Raw genomic sequence first — 22,285 nt, 5'->3', positions numbered from 1 at the left:
AATGTTTGTATTTGAATGTATTTTGTGTGTATGTTGAGATGCGGGGGTTAGGGGGTGTCGGATGTGTGTCGGATGTGTATGAATGTTTTGATTTGAATGTTTTTTGTGTGCTGAGTTGGGGGGTGGGGGTTTGGGTCTGTATGGGTGCATGTTTGTGTGTGTGCTGAGTTGGGGGGTGGGGGGTTCGGGTCTGTATGGGTGCATGTTTGTGTGTGTGCTGATTTGGGGGGTGGGGGGTTTGGGTCTGTATGGGTGCATGTTTGTGTGTGTGCTGAGTTGGGGGGTGGGGGTTTGGGTCTGTATGGGTGCATGTGTGTGTGTGTGCTGAGTTGGGGGGTGGGGTGTTCGGGTCTGTATGGGTGCATGTTTGTGTGCTGGGGTGGGGGGTTCGGGTCTGTATGGGTGCATGTTTGTGTGTGTTGGGGGGTTTGGTTGGGGGTGAGGGGGCCATGGGGCATAGTGTTTGGTTGGGGGTAAGGGGGCCATGGGGCATAGTGTTTGGTTGGGGGTGAGGGACATGGGGCATAGTGTTTGGTTGGGGGTGAGGGACATGGGGCATAGTGTTTGGTTGGGGGTGAGGGGGCCATGGGGCATAGTGTTTGGTTGGGGGTGAGGGGGCCATGGGGCATAGTGTTTGGTTGGGGGTGAGGGATCATGGGGCATAGTGTTTGGTTGGGGGTGAGGGACATGGGGAATAGTGTTTGGTTGGGGGTGAGGGGGACATGGGGCATAGTGTTTGGTTGGGGTGAGGGGGCCATGGGGCATAATGTTTGGTTGGGGGTGAGAGGGGCATAGTGTTTGGTTGGGGGCGAGGGGGCCATGGGGCATAGTGTTTGGTTGGGGATGAGGGGGCCATTGGGCATAATGTTTGGTTGGGGGTGAGGGACATGGGGCATAGTGTTTGGTTGGGGTGAGGGGGCCATGGGGCATAGTGTATCTAGGGTCAATAAAATATATATGAGTTAATTAAACAGGCGAGATACAATAACTAAATAGAAATAAATTATAACAATGGAAAATGTGTAGTACAAAATGTAAGTTTGAAATGCAAATAAAAATCGTTACCCCTCAAAAACATTCTTTTTCCATGTGTTTAGTACAAATTGGGGGTTTAAAAAGCCTCCTGCCACGCCCCGCTTACCGCCCCGCCCACATTTACTTTTCGGCCCACTATAGCCCTCATGTAAGGTACTTTCGGCCCTCTGTCAAAATCAGTTGTGCACCCCTGGCTTAAGGTGAGCCTGGTGAGGAGGTAAGAGATGCTTAATGTTGAGTTGTTGTATTGCTTAATGTTGAGCCTGTTGCCACCTCCCGTGGTTGTGCATGTTTATACTGCTATGTATTCTTATATTCATGAGCATGTGAATCCATGCCAGATGCCATGCTGGAGAAGGAACAAGTTACTTATCTGTAACTGTTGTTCTCCAGCATGGGTCTGGCATGGATTCACATGCGAACCCTCCCTTCTTCCCCTCTGAGGCTCCTCACTTGGTCATACTGCCACTTTACGTGCTACCAAATCTGAGGTTGCCTGCCAGGGGAGGGGCTTAGGGAGAGGGCAGTTATTGGGTGGGGGCAGTATGACCCAGAGATCAGTGATTGGTTACTACTAAGAAAGACAGATCAGAAACGAAACTGATACTGATTTTTTCTTTACCGAGGATTCCCAGCCTGACGACGGGGAATATTCATGAGCATGTGAATCCATGCCAGACCCATGCTGGAGAACAACAGTTACAGGTAAGTAACTTGTTCCTTCTGGCTTGCTATTGTGAAATAAAAACAATCCCTTTTTTGCATGTGAGTGTAGCTGGCATCATGGCTAACCTTTCAAACTGAGCCTTCTCTTCTGCATGTGTTTGGGCATTTGGCATTGCTGGGGCACCTATTGACAAGGCAACGATCCGTGAGGGGTCTTTCAGATGGGACTGTCCTATCAGTGCCAAATGCCCAAGCATAGGCAAAAGGAGGGAGCACCCGGGAGCAAAACAAAGGAGTAATTGCAGGTCATAAAGGGCTGCCAGCAGCCCATTGCAGGATGCAGCATGCTGCCGCAATGTGTAATGAGCGTAGCCCCAATGTAAACAAGCCACATTAAATGCTTACATATGCCTAAACAAAGGGGACCAAAACCGTGACAAGTGACCTCCAAATATTATAAGCAACTGTGGGCAAAAACAAGCCCAAAGTCGATTATAATAAGAAGACGTGCCAACACTGCTTGCCCTCACCAGCCTTTTCAGCATAGACCCCGTAGAGATGCTAATTCACCTGCCCAATTACAGGTGGAGAGGAGAAGGCAGCAAAGAATCCAGGAAGAAATGTCCACCCTCCAGGTCTGCCCACCCCCCCCACCCCAAAACACAGGGAAGTTGACAAAAAGCAGCACCCTTTTTGTTGCATATCAAGGAAATACATCTCCTCGATTGCAAGTAAAAAAAAGAATCCTTTTTCTGTGTTTTTGGGTACAAGGATGCGTACCATAAAAATGTGTGAGTGCCACCACCTGGAATGGCGGTAATGGCCATGCGCAGTGGAAGCAGAACTTAAAAACAATGCGATAATCAGGCAAGTAATGACTACCAAGCCCGCCTGTCCAGTTTGCATGTTTTTTTCCCTGCTCTTGGCTCACAGCCCCTCTGTACAGTCTCGGGAGGATAGCCCAAGGGCAACGTGCTCGCCTTGGAAGCAATACACAGAGCACCACAGGTTCGATCCCTGGTCCGTGCTTAGAAACCTATGGGTATTAAGCGCATTATAAATAACATATATCATATCATATACACCAGTACTAGCCCTAGTGTAGAGGAGGTGACAAGCTCGATTCACACTCCAACTGCCCATTTTGAAGTACCAGGAACGTTCATGCTGAAATATGTGATGTATGATGAGCAAATAAACCAGCAGAGAGCCGCAGTTGGGCTCTGTCCAGTACCTATCAGAAGAACAGCACCTGTTGAAGTACCGACATCTAAGAAAAACTGGACAGTAAGGTACCTATTGAGGAAACCATATCGACACATGAAACAGAATGACGATTGTCAGAATGCAGTTCCTGAAGAAGCTAAAAAGATACAAAGACAACAACGGCGCCGGTAGTGCTACCGGCGCCGTTGTCACCTCATCGCAACATTCTGAGTTTGCTCGTGGGTGCCGCTCTGGACACCTGGTAAGACCAGGCCTGCAGAGCGGCACCAGCGAGCAGGTTAGGATGGTAGCAGCGGTACCGTTATGAACGTTACCGCTGCTACCATCCTCCCCATTCCCATTGAGCCCTATAGGGGCTCAAATGGGAATGGGGACATACCGGGTCTGGGTCCCGCGTATGGGAATTACCGGGCCCTCCAAGGTCGGAATGGCCTGGTAGGTCCCCTTTTGTGGGACCCGGACCCAAACTTGTATTGAGGCCCACTGAAGGAAGACAAATGGTGACGTCATGAGAACCCGGACTGACTCACATATAGAAGATATAACGACCTCAGAATGATGAAAAGAGACGAAACACTATGAATAAGTGACATCATGAGCCTGAAGTGAAATAATCGATGTCAAAGATATCAGAAATGTTTCCACATGCGCGATGAAGATATTCAGTTAGTTTTAAACGTGTACATATGCAAGGAACCGCAAGAAGCAAGAACTTGTGAGGCTTGCTTATGCTTAGTAGTAAGATAAATTGCGGCAAGTGCCACCTATACATATCTACCTCAAAAGGAGCACTTTATATAGGTATACTTCCACTATGCAAAAGAGCAGAATCAACCAGAGGTTACTAAAGGTCTAAAGAGGAGAGCTTCGCAGCAAACAAATTGAGAATTAAAGACGGAGAGAAGCTCAGACGAAGGCAAATCGTGCCAAGAAGCCAAGGTCGTATAGGCTGAAATAGACCCACAGTGGATACAACTAATGAAAAGAAGAACAGAGTATCCTGTTTTGAAAGGTCAAGATAAGCAGCTGTATGGGAGCGAGGGGTCCTCAGGCCCCCTCGCATCGTACGCTCCTCAGTACAAGGCTTGGACCGCGTGCCTCTGGTAGTGGTATTGACCCTTGCCCTTATGTAAAGTTAACCCCGGTTGACTGCTGCATAGATGGGACTACTGAGCAGGACACGGGGCATCCATCTTTTGTGCCCCTTTTTGACTCCATCTTGGGTAAACAGGCCTCACTGCGATAGTACAGCAATGCTCAGTTCCCCTTTCCACCGCAGCAGCCAAGGACAAAGACACACACACACAAGGCGCGCAGGCAGCTGGCTGGCCCCCACCCTTGCACTCCCCCTGCGAAGGAAAGCTCTGCGCTTCCATTCTCACGCTGAAGCTGGAGAAAGTTGCAACAATCAATATGCTATAGTTTTCTTCCTCTGAGATCACTGTTTACCTGAAAACCGACATGTGAACCAGGATGAGCTAAGCACTTTCTGCTCGATTCGTCCTCATAAACGTGCAAGCCACCCACCCCCATTAGAACAATTTATTGCCATCCTGACCCTGCACCCCCTGTAAGGTATTTCTTTCAAGTGCCAGACCCTCGCCTGTGCTGTGAAAACCCACCCAACACACCCACTACTAACCTTGAGCATTTTTATTATTATATATGCTTTTACTTGCACTAATGAATTTGAAACCTAGAAAGAGATGCGAAACATAGCCTGATTCTTTTACATGCACAATAAAGGTCAAGGCCTTCAATTAAAGCCACGAATGACCCTATTGTACTGACAATAATCATTGTGTGTAACTTATGTAGAAATGTGACAAGTAGCATAAAATGTTTTAAATAATTTGTCATTTAGTATGTAACAATACTAGCTTAGGTAGTGACCACAGTGACCGGACCCTGACCTGCATGGAGCGCAAGATGTTTGACGTCCGTCAGCTACTCAGCCAACCAGGAGGAAGAGATGCTACCCACACCTACAGCACCACACCGTCTGGCCAATCGATTCCATTTAATATTTTTTGTTAGAGTTACTTTAACTAATATAAATGTCGGCACTGATGTAATGAGGTAGAGTTTTTTTTTTTGTTGGGTTATTTCCTAATTGGAGAAATAAACCAGCCTTTGAACTCTTGCAGCCGGGTCTCAGTGCCCATTCCCCGACAAGGGGTTTTGCCTGTTATCTTATTTTTTCTCTCACACGTAGTAAGACGGGGAAAGGCACCTACTCAGCCGATGGCAGATGGCTGGCAGAAGTAAATAAAATACACAAATTGCTTAAAGAATAAGACCATTTCACGGTGTCGAAATCACGTGACCAGACGTGCAAGAAGGGATGAAATTTTCACACCTACGCATGGACCTGTGCCTTAACCTATCCAGGCCAAGAAGCAGTCTCGAGGCCAACCACAAGAAATAATTGACACATGACTACTAAGGTGATAATTGATTGTAGCAATAATTGGAGGAAAGCTGGGGGTGCAGACGAACTCCCTGCACCTGACCGGCTATTCTGCACGCTGCTAAGCGAGTGACAAAGTATGAGTGGGGTCGATGCCAACCCAATCATAGTGGACCAAGTAATCTAGGGTTCTATAGTTAGAACCAATGAGACATTGTACTTTTAGTGACGCTTACAGTAGCCATTTTCAGGGTAGGGCTTAGATGCCCCTCCTGACAGTGTTTATCCAATCCCCATTCCCTGTTACCATATACAGAAGTAGCACCTATATTAAAGTTACCTTCCTAGAACCAAGAGTTGCATGCTCAGTTTTAAGCGTTACACGTCAGTGATGACGAGTTTTTAGTATAAATGATGTGTTTTTTCTGAAATTAATTGGAGTTGAAGCGAGAAGGTAGATCGGGCGATTGCTGATATTCATGAACTCCCTGTTTTTTGTACTTGTCATTAAACTGACTCCCTTTGCCAAACTATCAAGTTGTCCTTATTGATTTGATGTAAGAGTATTAATCTGCATCCCCATCCATCTCAAGGGTGCTGCTGCTCATCTTAAAGTGCTGTTGGGAAACCCCTAGCTCTATAGGCCGCCTGGGGTCCTACTGCACACTACACTTTTTTTCTGGGTGCTTTTGAATGAATTTACTTTTTTTTCGTTCAACCGTTTCTGCTTGGGGTTTGTACGGGGGTTTGTTTCATGCATTCTCCAAGTGGTGAATAAACGCTGCACACTCTTGGCATGTGTTATACATTCAGAATCACAAAATGAGAGACGAAAATGCTGTGGTAGAAAAAACATCAGTCTGCTGCACTCTTCACTTTTTTACACTGAATATGAGGGGCTGCTCTCCACATGCTGGTAACGAAATTGCACCAGAAAACAGGAAGCTAGCGATGTCCCCACCGTCCTTCCCCCCATCCTCCGGGAGTCTGCCATGGCCCACCAGGACCTCAGACCTCACACTAACTCTCCAAGAAGGTTGGAGAAAGAATGTTTGCCCTGTGCCTCCAGACCCTCAAAATTGAGCTATATTTAACGCAATTGGTGCCAACATTACATTACAGCCTCTGATGTTGCCTGTGGCCGCCACTTAGCATTGCCTTGCAGCAGGAGGCCCCTCTGGCTCCAAGGAGCATGCTTAGAGAGAACAGGGGCTGTGGCTCTGGGTGTTGGATCCTACTCAACATAGCACGTGTCCACTCATGCCTGCCAGGCTCCCACCACAGCCTGCCAGAACGTGTCTAGCAGGCTTTTCCTGGTCTAGCCAGTCATGTGCTCATCCTACCCACTAGGACCCCTCTTCATCAAATCATCAATCCACTGCAATCCCAGCCGAGCCCAATGAAGCTTGTCCCTGGTCCTTGCAAGCCGCCAAATCCCCCACATCCCTCTTCTTCAACACAGTACTTACCCTTGAGATGGCCCAGCTATCAGATAGGAGCTTTTATCCAAGTATTTCCATTTCTACAGTCTCCTCTCCCTTGTGACATGAAGGCATACAACCCTTGCTCGACTCTCCCTCCGGCTCGTCGTCTTGCCCATGAACAGGAGCTCGGAGGCCTACCCAGCAAGCCTTCTGTATTCCATAACTTTGAGGCGAGCCCTAAACCAAGGCCTGATTGCTGAAGCCAAGCCTCTGGTGAGGGAACCCTGTCTCATTATGCAGATCTGTTCTAGAAATATGAGGGTTTGAGCTCCTCCTGCTAGACTTGTGGAGCAGAAATTTCTGAGGTACTGAGGGTCTCCTTTATTGGCTCTGAGGAGCCATTTGGCATGTTGTTATTGGTTGCTCCTCCGCTCCTGCTACACCAGGCTTCGGCGATGGGCCTGAAGAGTGCAGTGAAGAATCAGATTGTTCTATTGATGAATAAGGCCTAGATTGCACACCTTCTGGGCTTGGGTGTCTGGGCCCTTCTGGTACTAAAAGATAACGCTGCAACGTGCACCCGCCTGCTGTGTTAGTTGGCCCTCGTGCCGCTACTGCTGAGGTGACAGTGGAGGCTGCGGACATTAAAGGCTGTGCCAAATGCCCAAGAGCCAAATAGAGCCTGAGATGTTAGAATGCGGAAGGGTGGGTTACCCCTGTTGTGCTTGGGTGTCTGGGTCCTTCTGGGAACTTAGAGAGTGGGGGTGCAGAAAGAGACCACCATGGTCCCCCACGCTCCATGTTCTTTGGGCCCAATTCCACTCTTGCTCTATAATAAAGGGAAATTCTTGGATGAGGCCCCTGTCTGGTGGTCAATCCTACTCCTGGGTAATTACTGTGATGGGGAAGGGTTGGACTAGGCCTAATGAAGATTACCTGTAAGCCATTTAGGCAATAACCTCTCGTCGCTTCCCGGAGCTCACCACCATGGTCAGTAGGTCTAACCTCATAAATGGGCATATTTGGAGCAAATGGGCAGGTGGTTTGTATTTCGTCTATGTGTGTGGAGTCCGGTGAAAGGGGGGGGCTAACGGAGCAGTGTGGTTCTTGTGTTCATGCACTCGTAATGGGGAAAGGAAAAATACACTTGCAAAAAAGCAAAGAACTAATGGGATTGCTTGAGATCTCTGACCTAAACAACGGTGAAGGCAAAAAGACATAATGGGAATGGAAGGTGAGTGTAGGCCCACTTACAACCTCTTTTACATAATACGTGCTTCCCAGCATGCACTTCTGCCAATCTATTTTCCACACTTTCTCGCCCATGGTTCCTCTAATGATTGCAGTAGAGCACACGCCCGTGCTTGTTCCCTATGACGAGCAAGCAAAACGGCCCCAAGCTGTTGGATTTGGAGAACAGCTGCGGCAGGGCGCGCCAGATCTCACCGAAGGCCGGTCTGATCATGGCAAATGAAAGTAGCAACTGTGTTTTTGTTTTGCCCAGTTCATTATGAGCTCATATAAGAGTTTGGGAGAGTTCTATGTGATCTGAAGACGGGTAGATTGGCCTGTAGGCAAATAGGGTGATTAACTGGCAGGCTGTTGACTCAGTGTCTAGTCTTGGGAGTGGCCCGGTGCCCCGGTGATGACACTGAGTCAACAGAGTCTAATACTAGTGCCTTCCCTTTTTGTTTTGTTTTTTACAAGTGAGGCCCTGGCAGCCACTAATTAATATCTGATTCAGGCACAAAATGGCACCTGTGTATAAGCTCCTCCCCTTCCTCCTAGGAGACGACAGCACGTCCCTTCTAAATATGATCTGATAGAAACAATAGTGACTGGCTGCTTGGATCCCACACTCTGAAGGGCATGTAGACGGGGAGGGCTTACAGCCACATGCCAGTGAGGTGGACCCGCATGTGGTATGATCAGTTAATTAGCTGTCGGGACCCTCCCTCAAGCACAGTGCTGTATCAATCAGTCACATGACGAGACTATAGGAAAGTCAGGAAGTTACCCAGTAACAATGGGGACTTTTCTAAAATGGCTCAGGCACACAACAGAGAAGCAATAGTTTTAAATTGTCTGAAATTAGAGATTCCGGGTTTTCTTTTAACCTGTAATCTAGTACTTTAGTCTAATTGATTCCATTTATTTTCTAGGGAAAGAAAACGATTACACCCAAGATTAGTGGGGTTGTTCAATGCAAGGTTTTGACTGAATCATGGTTTCTATGGTGACCTGAGCTAAACAAGGAAGTGCTGCGAGAGGGTTAAAATCATCCTTTTTCTGGGCACAGCGGCTCCCTAAGGCTAGGATGTGTCATCCTACAGCTCCACACGCCCCTTAAAGGTGGCGTAGCTTCTATCCCAGCTGAAGCTCTCATCATCAACCTTCTCTTCCCACATCCTAAATGCTGATCCACCGGGATCCAGTAGCTCCCATGAGTCTGATTTTAAGGTGTTCCGGATTCCCCAGTGGGTGAGCAATGCATAGTGCGGCCGGTGTTTTCTGAGCACGCCGCTAGGGCAGTGGTAGAAGACGCCAATCACACCATTCGGTGTCAAATCTGAAAGCCCTATCCCACAGCGTATCTAGGCACTCCCCTCTCAGCGCAAAGAACCCATGGTAAATAATAATATCACGTTCATAGTGCGTCAGGCCTGCGCCCACATTCGTAAAGCGCTAAATTAACAGGAATTGGTGTTATCCAATTTAGTGGTAGTCAATTTATTGACCACAGAAGCAGGCCCTGAGAGAGTTCAAATCTGTGCCTATGTATTTTGTACTGATGTCACAGCTGAGCTGCCTCAAAGCTGAACTTTAGAAATACAATTTAACATAACCACCTATCATAGCATGACCACCTGCCATAGCATAACCACAGCTACAACTGGTACTGCATACAGGGTTAACAGACCAGTGCCTACATTTCCATTCCTGGGTTTTCATGTAACACCCTGATATACACAGAATCCTCTGGTATTGGTTCACCCAAATTGAAAACTAAATTACGGTACCAGATGACACTGGGCTGCGACGAATCCCGCAGCTCATCACCAAATAATCCAAAAATGAAACCAGGCAACAAAGTAGAGCCAATGTGTATTTCCATACAGCTGTGCCGAAGTGGGCAAAGAAACTGACAGAATACCCCAGGCCTAAAATTGTTGCGCCTGGGCACAGAAACCTCAGGGTTTTTATAGGTTTTTGCGCAACAGCCCTAATACAGAAAGGTCAGGATGATACATTTAGTTGGCTACATTTATAATGGACTTCCTTGCAGAAATTCCTCTGACCGTAGCAGGCCTGGCTTTCCAGCACCATTTGAGCCCTGTACAATTCCGCTCAGTCTACTCACGTGGTGCGGACCGCCACCATTAGCAGTTCTCTCTAACCTGTTGTGGGGAAAGAGCTGGGTGGTGAAACTTTTTATGAGCTCCTTGATTTCTTTGCCACTTTTTAATAAGGCTAACTGCCATGTCCAACAAGTGCCTAATCCCCAATGCTGTGTGAGACCTGTGTTCTAATGTGTGTGTCCTCACTTTAACGGCTTCACCGCTTAGTACCTAGGGGTCCTTGCTTCCACAGTTCTTGTCTCTGAGCTGTTTCCCTTTTGGCATAAAGAAGCGCGTTGAGACTGCAGCTTTCCTAGGCAAGGCAGCTTTAGCAGACGGAAGTTGTCATATAGTAAGCGGGCTCACCAATCCTGAGCGTGTGTGAATTGTAGAAGTAGCTTGCACGGCAGACTCTAATCTATAACTGTTCGCCTTCCATTCTGATTATGCCTTCCTGAGCGTGAGAACACAGCCTCTGCCTAAAACTTATATGCTGGGACACTGTTCATTCACCTGAAACATTGTTTCTTTGCGATACCATGCTATGTCTGATGAGATGTGATAAGTCATTTATAACGCACCTGTACACAAGTGTTTCTGGAACCTCCCTCTCCATTGAAATGCATGTGTGCTCTCTTGTGTAATGCAGAAATAAAAGGCTGTCAGATTCAACAGTTGTATACAGAAAACTCAATGCTGCGGCCTTGAGCCCACGTGACACTAACTTATCTGGGAGCCCTAGAAAGAAGCAACTCGCCTCCATCGCCTTCTGCCCTTCACCAAAGGACTGTACTTTGGGGCAAAGAAGTGTCTCGCTTTTCTAAATACAGGCCCCTAGCCATGAACGCCTCCTAGAATTTGGAGAAGCAGCAACTTCTTTGTTTCACCCTCGGCCCGCCTCACCCTCCCTACTGGGCCACCAAGTTCCCCTCAGTTCGGTCTGCCTTTTAATATTATCCTTAAATGACTCCCCTAACTGCGTAGGAAAACTTAATTCTTTTCCTCCCAAATATTCTGGGCCTGCTGCTAGAATATTTGGCGTAACAAAGCCATTACTCATGTTGCTGCTGGACTGATATCTTGAGTGGTGGGAGCAGATGTTATGTGGGGTGGGGGAGAGGTTTGCTATGTAGCAAACCTCATTTGCTTCATGTAGAAGATTGAAAAAAACAAATTAAAAACATGAAAACATTGTGGTGCAGTACTTGGTCTTTTTCTGGGTGGGGAAGTGATGTCACTATTTGTTATCATTCCCAAACTGATCTTAGAATCTCTACTGACCACCTCCTCTCTTTCTTCCACAGGTCCTGGGGGGGCTACTGCTCAGCTTCGGCCTCTGGATCCTCTTCGACAAAAGCAGTTTCTCAGCAGTCATTGGTGAGTTACTGAAGGAGGGAATGGGTGGTTTCGGGCAGCGGGCGGGGGATTACATCAAACAAATAAACTAGCAAAGTAAAGACTGTGGTTTCGTTTAATTGATGAAATACATGGAGAAGCAGCAATGTCAATAATATATGACCACATGTTTGGACATTATAAAAAACAGATACAGCGAGGTTGCAGAATTCTCTGTTTTTTAGTAGGCCAATGTGGCCTAATAAGGGGTTGCCACTAGCCAAAGAACAAGTCATCAGTCTTCGAAATTGATTGTTTTTTTTTTGCAGTAGCTTTTAACTGTGCATGAGTAGCCCTGTGTGAACTGAGTGGTATTCCCCATCATCCTCAACACGTGTTTCACTACATACCACACCTTCTTCAGGAGAAAATGGGCTACTACATTTCTTGGTTCTATATCATGCACAACACATGTGTTTCGAACCGAAATCTTTCGGAGCTCGGGATCATGGACTCCATTTGAAAGGTTCTTGTGGTCACAAGATACCCGGGTAGCGTGGAGTGCACTTGGATGAGATCTAACTGTACTTCCGTTGCTTGTTCAATAGGCTCAGCAGAAACGCGTTTGTATTCTCTGCTTTCCTGAACCTCTTGCAGTCCGAGTGAGGAGTTTTTTAAAATGCAGGGATCATCCAACAAAGCTCTTTTATCGGCGTTGACAGATGCCAATCAGATTCTGGCGCTGACTGTAGTTGTCTGGTTGCCTGATATCGAGGGAGCAGTCTGGCAGGGGTGACTTGGAGTGATACCATGCAAGATTTTGTGTGCCTGGCGACGATTCTTGAAATCAACAAACTATTTACCTCATAGCCTGTGGTGTGATTTTCTCATTGGAGAGGTGTGGTCCAATTGCTTAAGGTCAAAAAATGAAATTAATGCCGCTATACTGGCCTCTCTGCAACAGGTTCATGGATTCCGCCCACAGTCACGCATAGATGCCATTTCAGTAGTCAAGTTTAGAAATGACTATGCTCATCGGTATTTTGATGGTAGTGATGGTAGTGATAGGAGTAAAACGATTAACCCCATTAGACACAAGCAGTAAACATCAGATTTGGTGACCACATTGATTTGAGGTTCAATGAGTGTCCAAGGTGACCCAGATGTTACAGATCCTGAGTTGGGGGCTTGGGTGTAGGCATGGTCAAGATAGGTAACCCAGGAAATAGAAGTGGCATGGAGGAAGACATTGGGGAGCAGATAAGGTAAGGAGCGGCGTGTAGGGTGTGTAGACCTATGTGTTAAGGAGGAGCCATTCCTTGAAGAGGAAGGTTTTGAGTTCTTTCCTGAACTGTAGAAGTGATGGGGCAAGTCTGATGTTGACGGGGAAGAGGTTATAGAGTCTTGGAGTGTATACAGAGATGGTCTGTCTTCTGTTCTTTTTAATTCCTGCACTGTCGTAATTCAAGTCTGCACATTTCCTTACTTCTGGTAAATCGCAGGCCTCTGGAGATGCTAAGTTTCTCAGTGAGATAGCTTGGGGACTTCAGGATGACAGCCTGCAACAAGATTTGAAGACGATACAGGCTTGCTGTGAGAGCCAGTGCAGTTCGATGCGGATTCGAGGTGATGTGGTTGAATTTGCGCAGTTCATTAATGAGTCTTACTGAAGCATGTAGTACACATTTCAGGGATGCCAGGGTAGCTGCAGGAAGGCCTTCCAAAAGGGCATTGCCACCTTCCAGTTGGGAGAGGTCCAAGGCCTCGACAGTGGATCTGAAGTTGTTTTCTGGGATGAAGGGCTTGATTTTCCGCAGGAGAGAACGTTGGTACCAGGCCATTTGTGTCTACCTTGCTATGTGCTGTTTGAATGTGAGTGTCTGTTACTGTTGAACCCAATGGACTTGGCACAGGGGGCCAGTTGGGGTGTGAATCCCTTGAGGTTCATAGCAGAGAGCCAGGTATGGATGTCAGGGTGTTCTGTGCTGTTGGTCAGCATTAGGAATTCAGTCTTGGAAGGGTTGAGCTTGAGGTAAGCACTGGACATTCAGGAATGGATCAATGCGATGCAGGCCTTGAGCTTGTAGATGCCTTCGATAGAGGATAAAAAAGTGGAAGTGGTCACCTTGCTAGCTGTTTCCATGAGCCTTGAATATATTTTCTGCTGGCTTCTTCATGGGCTCCTATATGCCACCTTCTGGCTATCTCTGGGGCCCTCCTATACGTCATCTATTGGCTGTCTGCGAGGCTGTCCTATATGCCATCTGCTGGCGTTCTCCATGGCTCTAAAATATTACATTTTCTGTCTGCCTGTGGGTCCTTCATTTATACAATTTGCTAGCTACACCCAGGGCCCTCCTATATGGCTCCTGTTTGCTTTATCTGGTGCCCATATGTATGCCGTCTGGTGACTAACTCCAGGGCCCTCTTGTATGCCATTTGTTGGCTCTCTCTGGGGGCCTCCTACATGCCACCTATTAGCGGTCTGTGAGGGCCCTCCAATCTGCCATCTGTTGGCCGCTTCTGGGGCCCTCAAATAGGTGGATATATAGCTGGGTGTCATCAGTGTACAAATAGTAGCATTCATGGTGGCCCTTAATGATGTGGGCCATGGAGAAATGTTGATGTTGAAAAGGTTGGGTAAGTAGTCTTTGAGAGTGGATGGGAATCCCAGGCCGTTCCTTGGAATGGATACAGCCTTTCTTTATCGAAGCCAATCAATGAGAACTGGTTGGTCAGAACCCTCCAAGAGAAATGATATGTGTAGGATGCCTCATGAATTATTCCCACCACTCATTCTTTTCATATGTACATGCGTTGCAAGTAATTGTGAAAAATACAATTATTTAATTACAATTAGCACCCGCCACGGGGGAGGCAGCCAATTAGGAGGCAAAGAACGCGGGCTGAATCTCCTGATCTAAGTCCGCATTCCAAACTGCCTGATGGCTGCTTCCTTCATCCGCCATCTTCCCCCCACCGTCCCTTCCCTTTTTTCTTTTTCCACCACTCTCCACTTAATTGATTGCGGCGGCGGCAGATGCCGCAGCCGAAGCTGCTGCTGCTGCTTCCGCTCCTGATCCTGTGTGGCCGCCATGGAAATGGAAGAAGGGCACTGTATGGAGCCCAGCCTTCCAGATCCATGGTAGCCATGTTACTGAAGTATTTTAATTTAATGAACGGGATGCGGTAAGGCGTCTCGTTCATTGAAGGAAAATACAGTGCTCTTAGCACCCCGGATTACCAGATTGGCAACCCGGGTGCTAATAGCATTAAGACCTCTCTGGCGTGCCGGATCGGGTGTTATTGGCTCAGAGACCCTCGTTAAATGGGCTCCTGATCAGGTCTTAATGCTTAATGAATACTAGGTCCAGATTTACAAACTCGTTTCTGCCAAAAAAGAAGGGATGTGACAGGAAGATATGTGCGCAAAGCAAGTCTTCCAAGGGGGTGTTTCTGTGTTTGTGAAATCGTATCTTCTTGCATAATCAGGCTCATTAAGTATGGACTGGGAGCTAGTCCATCATAAACAAACATTGGTGATAGAATAATGAAAAGATACTTTATATTAATGGGTCAAAAAAAGAAATGTAGACTAGAGGCTGCGATTGCTTGGAGAAATCACACTTGGACTGGATTTCTTGGAGAAACAACACCATTCCTCTTCTTTCCCCAAGCACAACAAGTAAAAATAAGAAACTTGGGTGCAATATCTGACCCAGGGCTACCATTCTTTCCCTGCGTAAACATACAGGTCAAAGGCCTAAAGAACCAGTGTTTGGGGGTACAAAGATCCCTTGGTATATCTAAATTATCTATCTACATTTATTTAATATCTCAGCCAGAGCCGGCCCTGGGCATGGGCAGTCTGTGCCATCGCCTAGGGCTCCACGCTCGAGGGGGCCTCGCTGGCAACAGCTGCCTTGTGTATACACCTGTAGGCCAAATTATACAGATTGAATTCTAATGGTGCGTCACTGTTCCAGGCAAGTTTGCTGTTTTTCCTGCGTGTCCCAGCGAGACAATGCTGTCTCACCTCCCAATATCCTCTGACGCTCTGTAGATAAATACCTCCATCGTCCCTTCCCCCCACTAGACCTACAGGGCAGCCCAGCAGAAGCTGCATAGCAGGTCCCAGTGGGGCCTCAGAAATATTTTACTTTTTTTAGAACTCTTTGTTATGGTGGAACACTGAATGCGCAAGCCATTTATAATGATGGTTCATTAAGGTAACCATTGTTTTAGACAAGGTGTTCTTAATGTTTTGGTGATAAGAATTACAAAGGGGCATTTTTATTCGGAGAGCAGAAACAAAGCATCAGTTAGTGCCTAAAACTATGCCTTCTTCCAAGACAGTTAAAATGCATCATGCAAAAAAGTGTTAAACTATCTCACTGCTTTCATGTCTTCTTATTTCAAACACCAAAATGTGTTTTGCTGTGGCAGATTGTCAAATTTCCCTTCACATCATTTGTGAAGAAGGCCTTTGTCAGATAATGAAAAACAACATGGTTACCTTCTCACACATTGGGCCTCATTCCGAGTATGGCCGTAAGGGATAGCGGCCACCGGTAATGAGACCGGTGGCGGTGATCCCTTACCGCCATACTCCGAGTTCCCTTTGCGCCCTCGCCCTTAACGCCTGCTTTGAGAAGGTGTTAAAGTCGAGGGCGCAAAGGGGCCTCCAAGCCAATAACGGTGACCGTAATGAACGGTCACCGTTATTTGCATCTTCCCCATTCCCATTGAGCCCTATGGGTGGTAGTTGTTGCATTGAAAAGATTTCGGGATTTCATGATAGTGCTCCAAGCTAGTCCCCTAGTTATAGCAGATGCATGAATAAGTTGTTTCATTTTAGGTGTGTTGGGGTAATACAGTTCGCGTTGAGGTCCCCGCAAATAAGGATGTTAGGAGATTTGTATTTAATTGCAATCTCGTCTATAGTGTTCGCCACTTTATCACAGAAGTTCACTGTTGAAGACTTTTGAGGATTCCAGTAGACATTTATGATGGCTACCGAATCAGATGATGAGAACTTGTCCACATGGGTTGACGAATTCCACGTGGTCAGTACAGCCAAAATTTCGTAGCTACGGGCTATGACCTTTGTGATGGATATTCCGGATCCTGTACGAGTAGCTATCAATAAGCCAGAAGAAGGACGTCCCAGTGGTCCTTTGAAGGCCGGTGATATTTCAATGCAGTAACCATCGAGGGCTGGTTTGTCCCGCAGCCACGTTTCCTGAAGGCATATGACATCGTAATTGCCCAGGTCGTGACTGTCAGGCTTAGTAAGGTGGGCGTGTTCTCTAGTATTCCATGACGCTATACTTAGGTTTCTTTTAAGTCTGTTTGCAGAATTGGTTGGGGTGGCAGTGACATCGACTCAACACCCCTAGATGGCTGCTATCTTTTGAACCCTGGAGTTAAGACGTTACGGAACCAAGTCCATTTATCATTCTTGGGTGATTTGTCGGAGCATGTTGTGATCTGCTACGAGTTTTTTTTTAGATCCTTTCCTTTTGCATGGAAGCTCTCTGGGCTTGGTTACAGGTGCGAAATGCAGTTGAGTGAGACTGTTGCCGTTCATAATCGTGCTTTCTTCTGAGGACTCCTCTTGGCTCTATTCTCTCATTGTTCCTTATGGTATGCCTTGGGCGGTTAGTTGTAGGATACCCATCTGTTGTTGGTCCATTATATCGCGAGATGTTTGTGGTCAGTGATAATGGGCTTCTTCCCCTTCTCACTGGTCTGTAAAGGTCTTCTCTTCGCGATTTGAATCTGTGGTTTTTGTTAGGTGATTTTCTGTAATTGTCTCTTGGCGAATCCTTTGGATTAGTAATTGGGATCTCGTAGAGGTTAAAACCCAAATCGGCTAAATCCGTGTATATTTCTTGCGGTATTTCTTGAAGTGCTTGTTTTTTAATGTGTAGACAGGCCTGTGCTTGATTCTTTCTATGATAAGGTTCAATCAGGATGAAATCATCTGATTTTAAGTTTTATTTTTGTTATCCCCATGCTGAATTGCATTCTGGTATGTGTAGTCTTCCATTCAAGATGAGGGAAAATGATGTCAAACGTGTACTTATTTTGCTTAAAATATTTCTCTGAGGATTATATATTTCCCTGAGTGGTTTATTAGGATTTATGTCGTTTTTAAAGTCTCTATAACAAAGTAGTGTTGAAAGCCAAGCATAGATTTGAATAGGGGAAAGGGTGAGAGGGAAAGTAGTTCATGATTCGGAATATGATTATGGATATGGGAGGAGATGTATGAGAAGTAGGGTTGGAGTCAGAGGTTACTGGAATGAGGAGGTTTTTCCCCTGGTCCCGTCCCTCTGCTGATTTTGTCAAGATTCAAAGTCCTGCATATTTGCTTATAATTTAAGACCTTCGATGTAAAGAGGCTCTGCTTCCTTTGCACTATGAGACAATCCTGCTATAGAAGCACTTTACACTGTCTGCCCTAGCTCCACTCCCTGCCTTGCTATCCTTAAAAACTGCAGTCACAGCAGGAGACATGTGTTATTAATCTAGCTCGCTTTTTTGGACGTAGAGTCTGGGAAGGCCCGAATCTCCAGACATCAGGAGGGGCTGAGCATGGTGAGCGTTAACATGCTCTTGGAAGTGCAAATGATGGTTACAGTTTGAAAGTCTGCCAACAGGTATCAGTTTTGGCTACAGATTGGAGGAGCATTCGAATTACATACGCCTCAAGAGCTATAAATGTTGGTGACCAAATTAGACAACTGCCTATAGGCATTCAGGATATTTGAAGAACGTTACTGGCAATCGCTAAGACTTATTGGAATTGTATAAATGTAAATAATCAAATGATTTGGTACAGAGTCCTGAGGAAGAGCTAGGGCTTGAAACAGGTGTTGGCGCAAGGAAACCAATAATACATTAGAAGAATTGAAAGCTCACAAGTCTTATTTGGTCTGATTGTTTATCAAGTAGAAGTCAAATTCAGAGGTTGAGGGCTGTTTGACACCTAGTATTCAACTTGTTGTGCTCTGTTTATATATTGGGTTGAGAGGGGAGTGTTGTGTTCGGAACGGACACAGTTAACCTGGTGTGGCAATAAGCCCTTGTTACGTCGAACACAGCCAATGAGGTTTGCGCTTGCTCGGACATGCATGAAGGAAGCCTAATGCGTTGGCAGAAAGTGAAAATGAAATAAAGAGATAGCATACTGTTCCTCCGGCTCCGTGTCCCTCATTTTGGCGCCACAGCGCGTTTGGGGCCTGAGAAGGGGCATACATATGTTTTCTGAATAGGGATAAAAAAACTGGCGACGCATGTGGGATGCTCACACCGCCTCACATAAGAAAAAAAAAAGAAGAAAGAAAACACAGCAGTTGTCTTTGAGTCCTTCAACAACGTGCACAACCGAGGGTGTCTGAGTGCCATAAAATGTCGGCGAATGAGGAGAGAGATAGTCAGAGGCAAAAACAAGTGATGCATCTGATGATGAAGGGCCCAGTGCAGCTGCATTTCGTCAACCAGACCCTTTTGACATGGGTGATCAATATGCCCTGGGACAGAGATGGCTACAGAGATTTGAGAATTACATGGCAGCCTATGATGAAAAGACTCCAGACAGGTTTGCCAGGAAATTACTCATCAACCTGGTTGGTGACGAGGTTGAAGACCTCATCCCTACATTCCCACCTGAAGTCATACCGTATGAGGGGCTCAAGGAGGTGCTGTGTAGATACTTCGCCCTCAGCGCAACATAGACCATGAAAGGCACACCTTCAACACAGCCTGTCAAATGACTGGTGAGTCTATGGACGCATTTGCGACTCGAGTGCGTAAGTTGGCGTCTCATTGTGACTTTCATAAATTCTCGAATGATGAGGCCAGCCTGTTAAGAATTATCGGAGGGTGTTTATCGTCCGCCTACAGGAAGAAATTACTCTGGGAACAGTTTCCCCTTGCCATCATTCTACAAATGGCGTGGATGGAAGCGAGAGCAGACTCACAAGCCACGCAGATGGAAACCAGCAAGGTACCGGTGAAAGCGCAAGTTCACTATATCAGTCAAAGCGGGAGAAGAAACAATAGTGGTTACGCCCCACTGAGAAGGTATGGCACTGCTAGAAAATGTTACAGGTGTGGCCTGCCTTTTCCCCACGAGGGAGGAACCTGATGCCCTGCTCTCGACAGAAGTGCACCAACTGTGGTCAGGAAAATCACATGGCGAGTGTGCAATGCGCCACCAAACAGGACACAAGGAGGTGGTCCTAGCTGGACTCGACCAGGGTACAACCAACGTGCCCAAGGACCCAGGAGAGATACCTACACGAGAAGAGACTTGGTCAGCCACGTTTGGCAGATCACTGGACGGTCACCGTCACCTCTACCTGAGCAAGAGAGAAGTCACCATGAGTATGCACATATGATGACTGACGTGGTGACTGCCCCAGAAGGAGATATCGACATTAAAGTGGATCAAAACCCTGCCAAGTTTATCATTGACACAGGGGCCACACTGAATATCATGTGCATATCAGAATTTCGCAAGATGGCATATCCGCCAGAATTGGAACCGTTGGAACTGAAGGACTTTCAGTGGGCCGCCCGAGGGCCAGTTCGGAAACATGGAAAGTTCTCGATACAACTGAACTACAAAGGGAGACTGGCCATGGCAGAGCTGCATGTTCTTCAAGGGGAAGTGCCTGGAAAAAATTTGCTAGGCCGACCCACGGCCCTTAAAATGAAGATCGCTGCCATAATGTACACAATACAGCATGGAATCCCAGTGATACAAAGAATTCCAGTACTCTTCAAGGGAATCGTGCCTGCAGGTCACCCTTCACATCGATGGGTCAATACCTCCAGTGGCAGAACATCCCTGGCGGATACCCATCCATCCGCAACCGCAAGTAGAGAAGGAGATTAAGTGCCTGTTAAAGGAGGATATCATAGAACCTGCTTGTGGTTCCACCCCGTGGGTCTCGCAGGTGGTAGCAGTACCCAAGCAAGGATCATTCAAAAAATAATTTCCAGGAGAGCATTAAGAAGGTAATTTGGCACATAACGAACTGTTTCAACTACAGCAACGATATTTTGGTTTTTGGAGTCAATCTTGAACAACATGATCGGGCGCTGCATCAGGTGTGCACAAGTGCTCATTTCACAAAAAGAAATTTTGGACATGTGTTTTCGGAAGAGAGGATTAGTCCCGATCCGGGAAAAGTAACCGCAATTGAAAACATTTCACCTGTGCAAGATGTGATTGGCGTACGGTCATTTCTGGGGGTGGCCAGCTATTGCAGCAGATATCTGAAGGGCTTTGCTACCATTAGTGCAATGTTGAGAGAACTCACCAAACAAGGCAATGAGTTTCAGTGGGACCAAGCATGCCGAAGGACATTAGCACAGACATTGGTTCTGCTGAGTGCATGGCCTATTTCGACCCTGCTAAAAGCCCTGGACGGATGGTGGATGCAAGCCCTGTAGGTCTGGGAGCCATCCTGGCACAGCACAAGCCCGGCAGGGACAGTCCTAGGGCCATTGTAGCTTATGCGTCCAAAAGTCTCACTGAGGTCGAAAGAAAATACTCACAGCTGGAAAAAGAAGGGTTCAGTCATTTGGGCGTGCAATAATTTTCAGATGGTCTTACTGGGAAAACCATTCACAGTAGTGATTTATCACCAGGCATTATTCACGATTTACGGAAACCCTCGGTGTAAGATGCCTCCCAGGATTGAAAGATGGGGGTTAAGACTGCAAGACTTCAACTTCACCACCATTCATAAGCCGGGAAAGGAATACAATCTGTCAGATTTCATGTCCCTGCACCCACTTGTGAAACAAGACCGTGACCCATCCATGGCAGAGGAATACATCAACTTCCTCCCTCAGCAAGGACCCCCAGAGCCGCTCACGATGTGCATGGTGAGAGAACACACCATGAGTGATGCGCGGGAGGTGGATCATCATGCCTACAGACCTACGGCAGCAAGTAGAGGACCTGGCACACGAGGGGCATAGAGGCATGGCAGCCACTAAATATCAGATAAGAGACACTATGTGGTTCCCAGTGTTAGGAAAGATTTCATATTTGAATGTAATTTTCCCTCCATGTGTCAACTCCCAAACTTTATGCTGCTGTTTCACTCCCTGATCTAAACTTTGCCAGAGAAGCACAGCCCTCAGCTGCACTCCTCTGGGCTTCTGCTCACTTTTTATGGTGAAACTGACATGCCCTTAAAACAGTCAGTACTGGGAGACTTTGTTTCCCTTTGTCCTTTTCTCATGTTGCAGCTTTTGTGCAACATGTAACAAGTGTGCACTGTAACTTACCTTACAGCACCCTTGGGCCTCTAGTCATTCCAAAGGCCCTAGAAACTCTTGGTGGACTTTTTATGAACTGCGCAGGTGTGTCATGGACAGGACTGGTGGCAGCTATTGTTTTCATGTATTTTTTAACGCTTTCTTGCCATATAAACCGCGCTTACCGCGATTGGCACAAACAGGTGGCCTGGCTCCAAAAAGGCCATGCCACAAGGTTCTTTGTCCTGTCCTTTGGTCATCTCGCCCCTTCACCTTCCCCAGGTCGAGCCGACCCAGGTCAGTCCTTATTTGGTCATGCACTTTCCCACGAAACCCAACGCTTTCGCGGGCTTCTGCTTGCCTTGTGTGTGTGCTTCCAGGATGTGGGCTGGGATGTCTGTTCCCAATAAACATCCTGGGTGCCAGAGAGTCTGGAATGTCCTGAATGCCTGGGACCACGTCGTCCACGTATGGAGTGAGTGTTTGCGAGCAGATCTCCCATTGGGTCCTCTCCGTTTTGGCGCGAAGGGAACTTTGGATAAGAGGAGGCTGAAAACACCACTACC

The 22,285-nt window shown here is 46.9% G+C and overlaps 1 protein-coding gene across 2 annotated transcripts in view; it reads left to right on the top strand.

The window, feature by feature from the left end:
• Positions 1 to 22,285, top strand: part of LOC138526952 (CD82 antigen-like) — a 462,340-nt gene that overhangs the window by 253,826 nt on the left and 186,229 nt on the right. For both annotated transcript variants that reach the window (XM_069637869.1, XM_069637861.1), the window contains exon 3: positions 11,405 to 11,477. In XM_069637869.1, coding sequence (XP_069493970.1) covers positions 11,405 to 11,477 — 73 coding nt within the window. The remainder of the gene's footprint in view (positions 1 to 11,404; positions 11,478 to 22,285) is intronic.

This window comes from Ambystoma mexicanum, chromosome 1q, assembly GCF_040938575.1.
Source record: "Ambystoma mexicanum isolate Mex_15411 chromosome 1q, UKY_AmexF1_1, whole genome shotgun sequence".
NCBI classification, from domain to species: domain Eukaryota; kingdom Metazoa; phylum Chordata; class Amphibia; order Caudata; family Ambystomatidae; genus Ambystoma; species Ambystoma mexicanum.
This window is presented reverse-complemented; position numbering and strand designations above follow the sequence as displayed.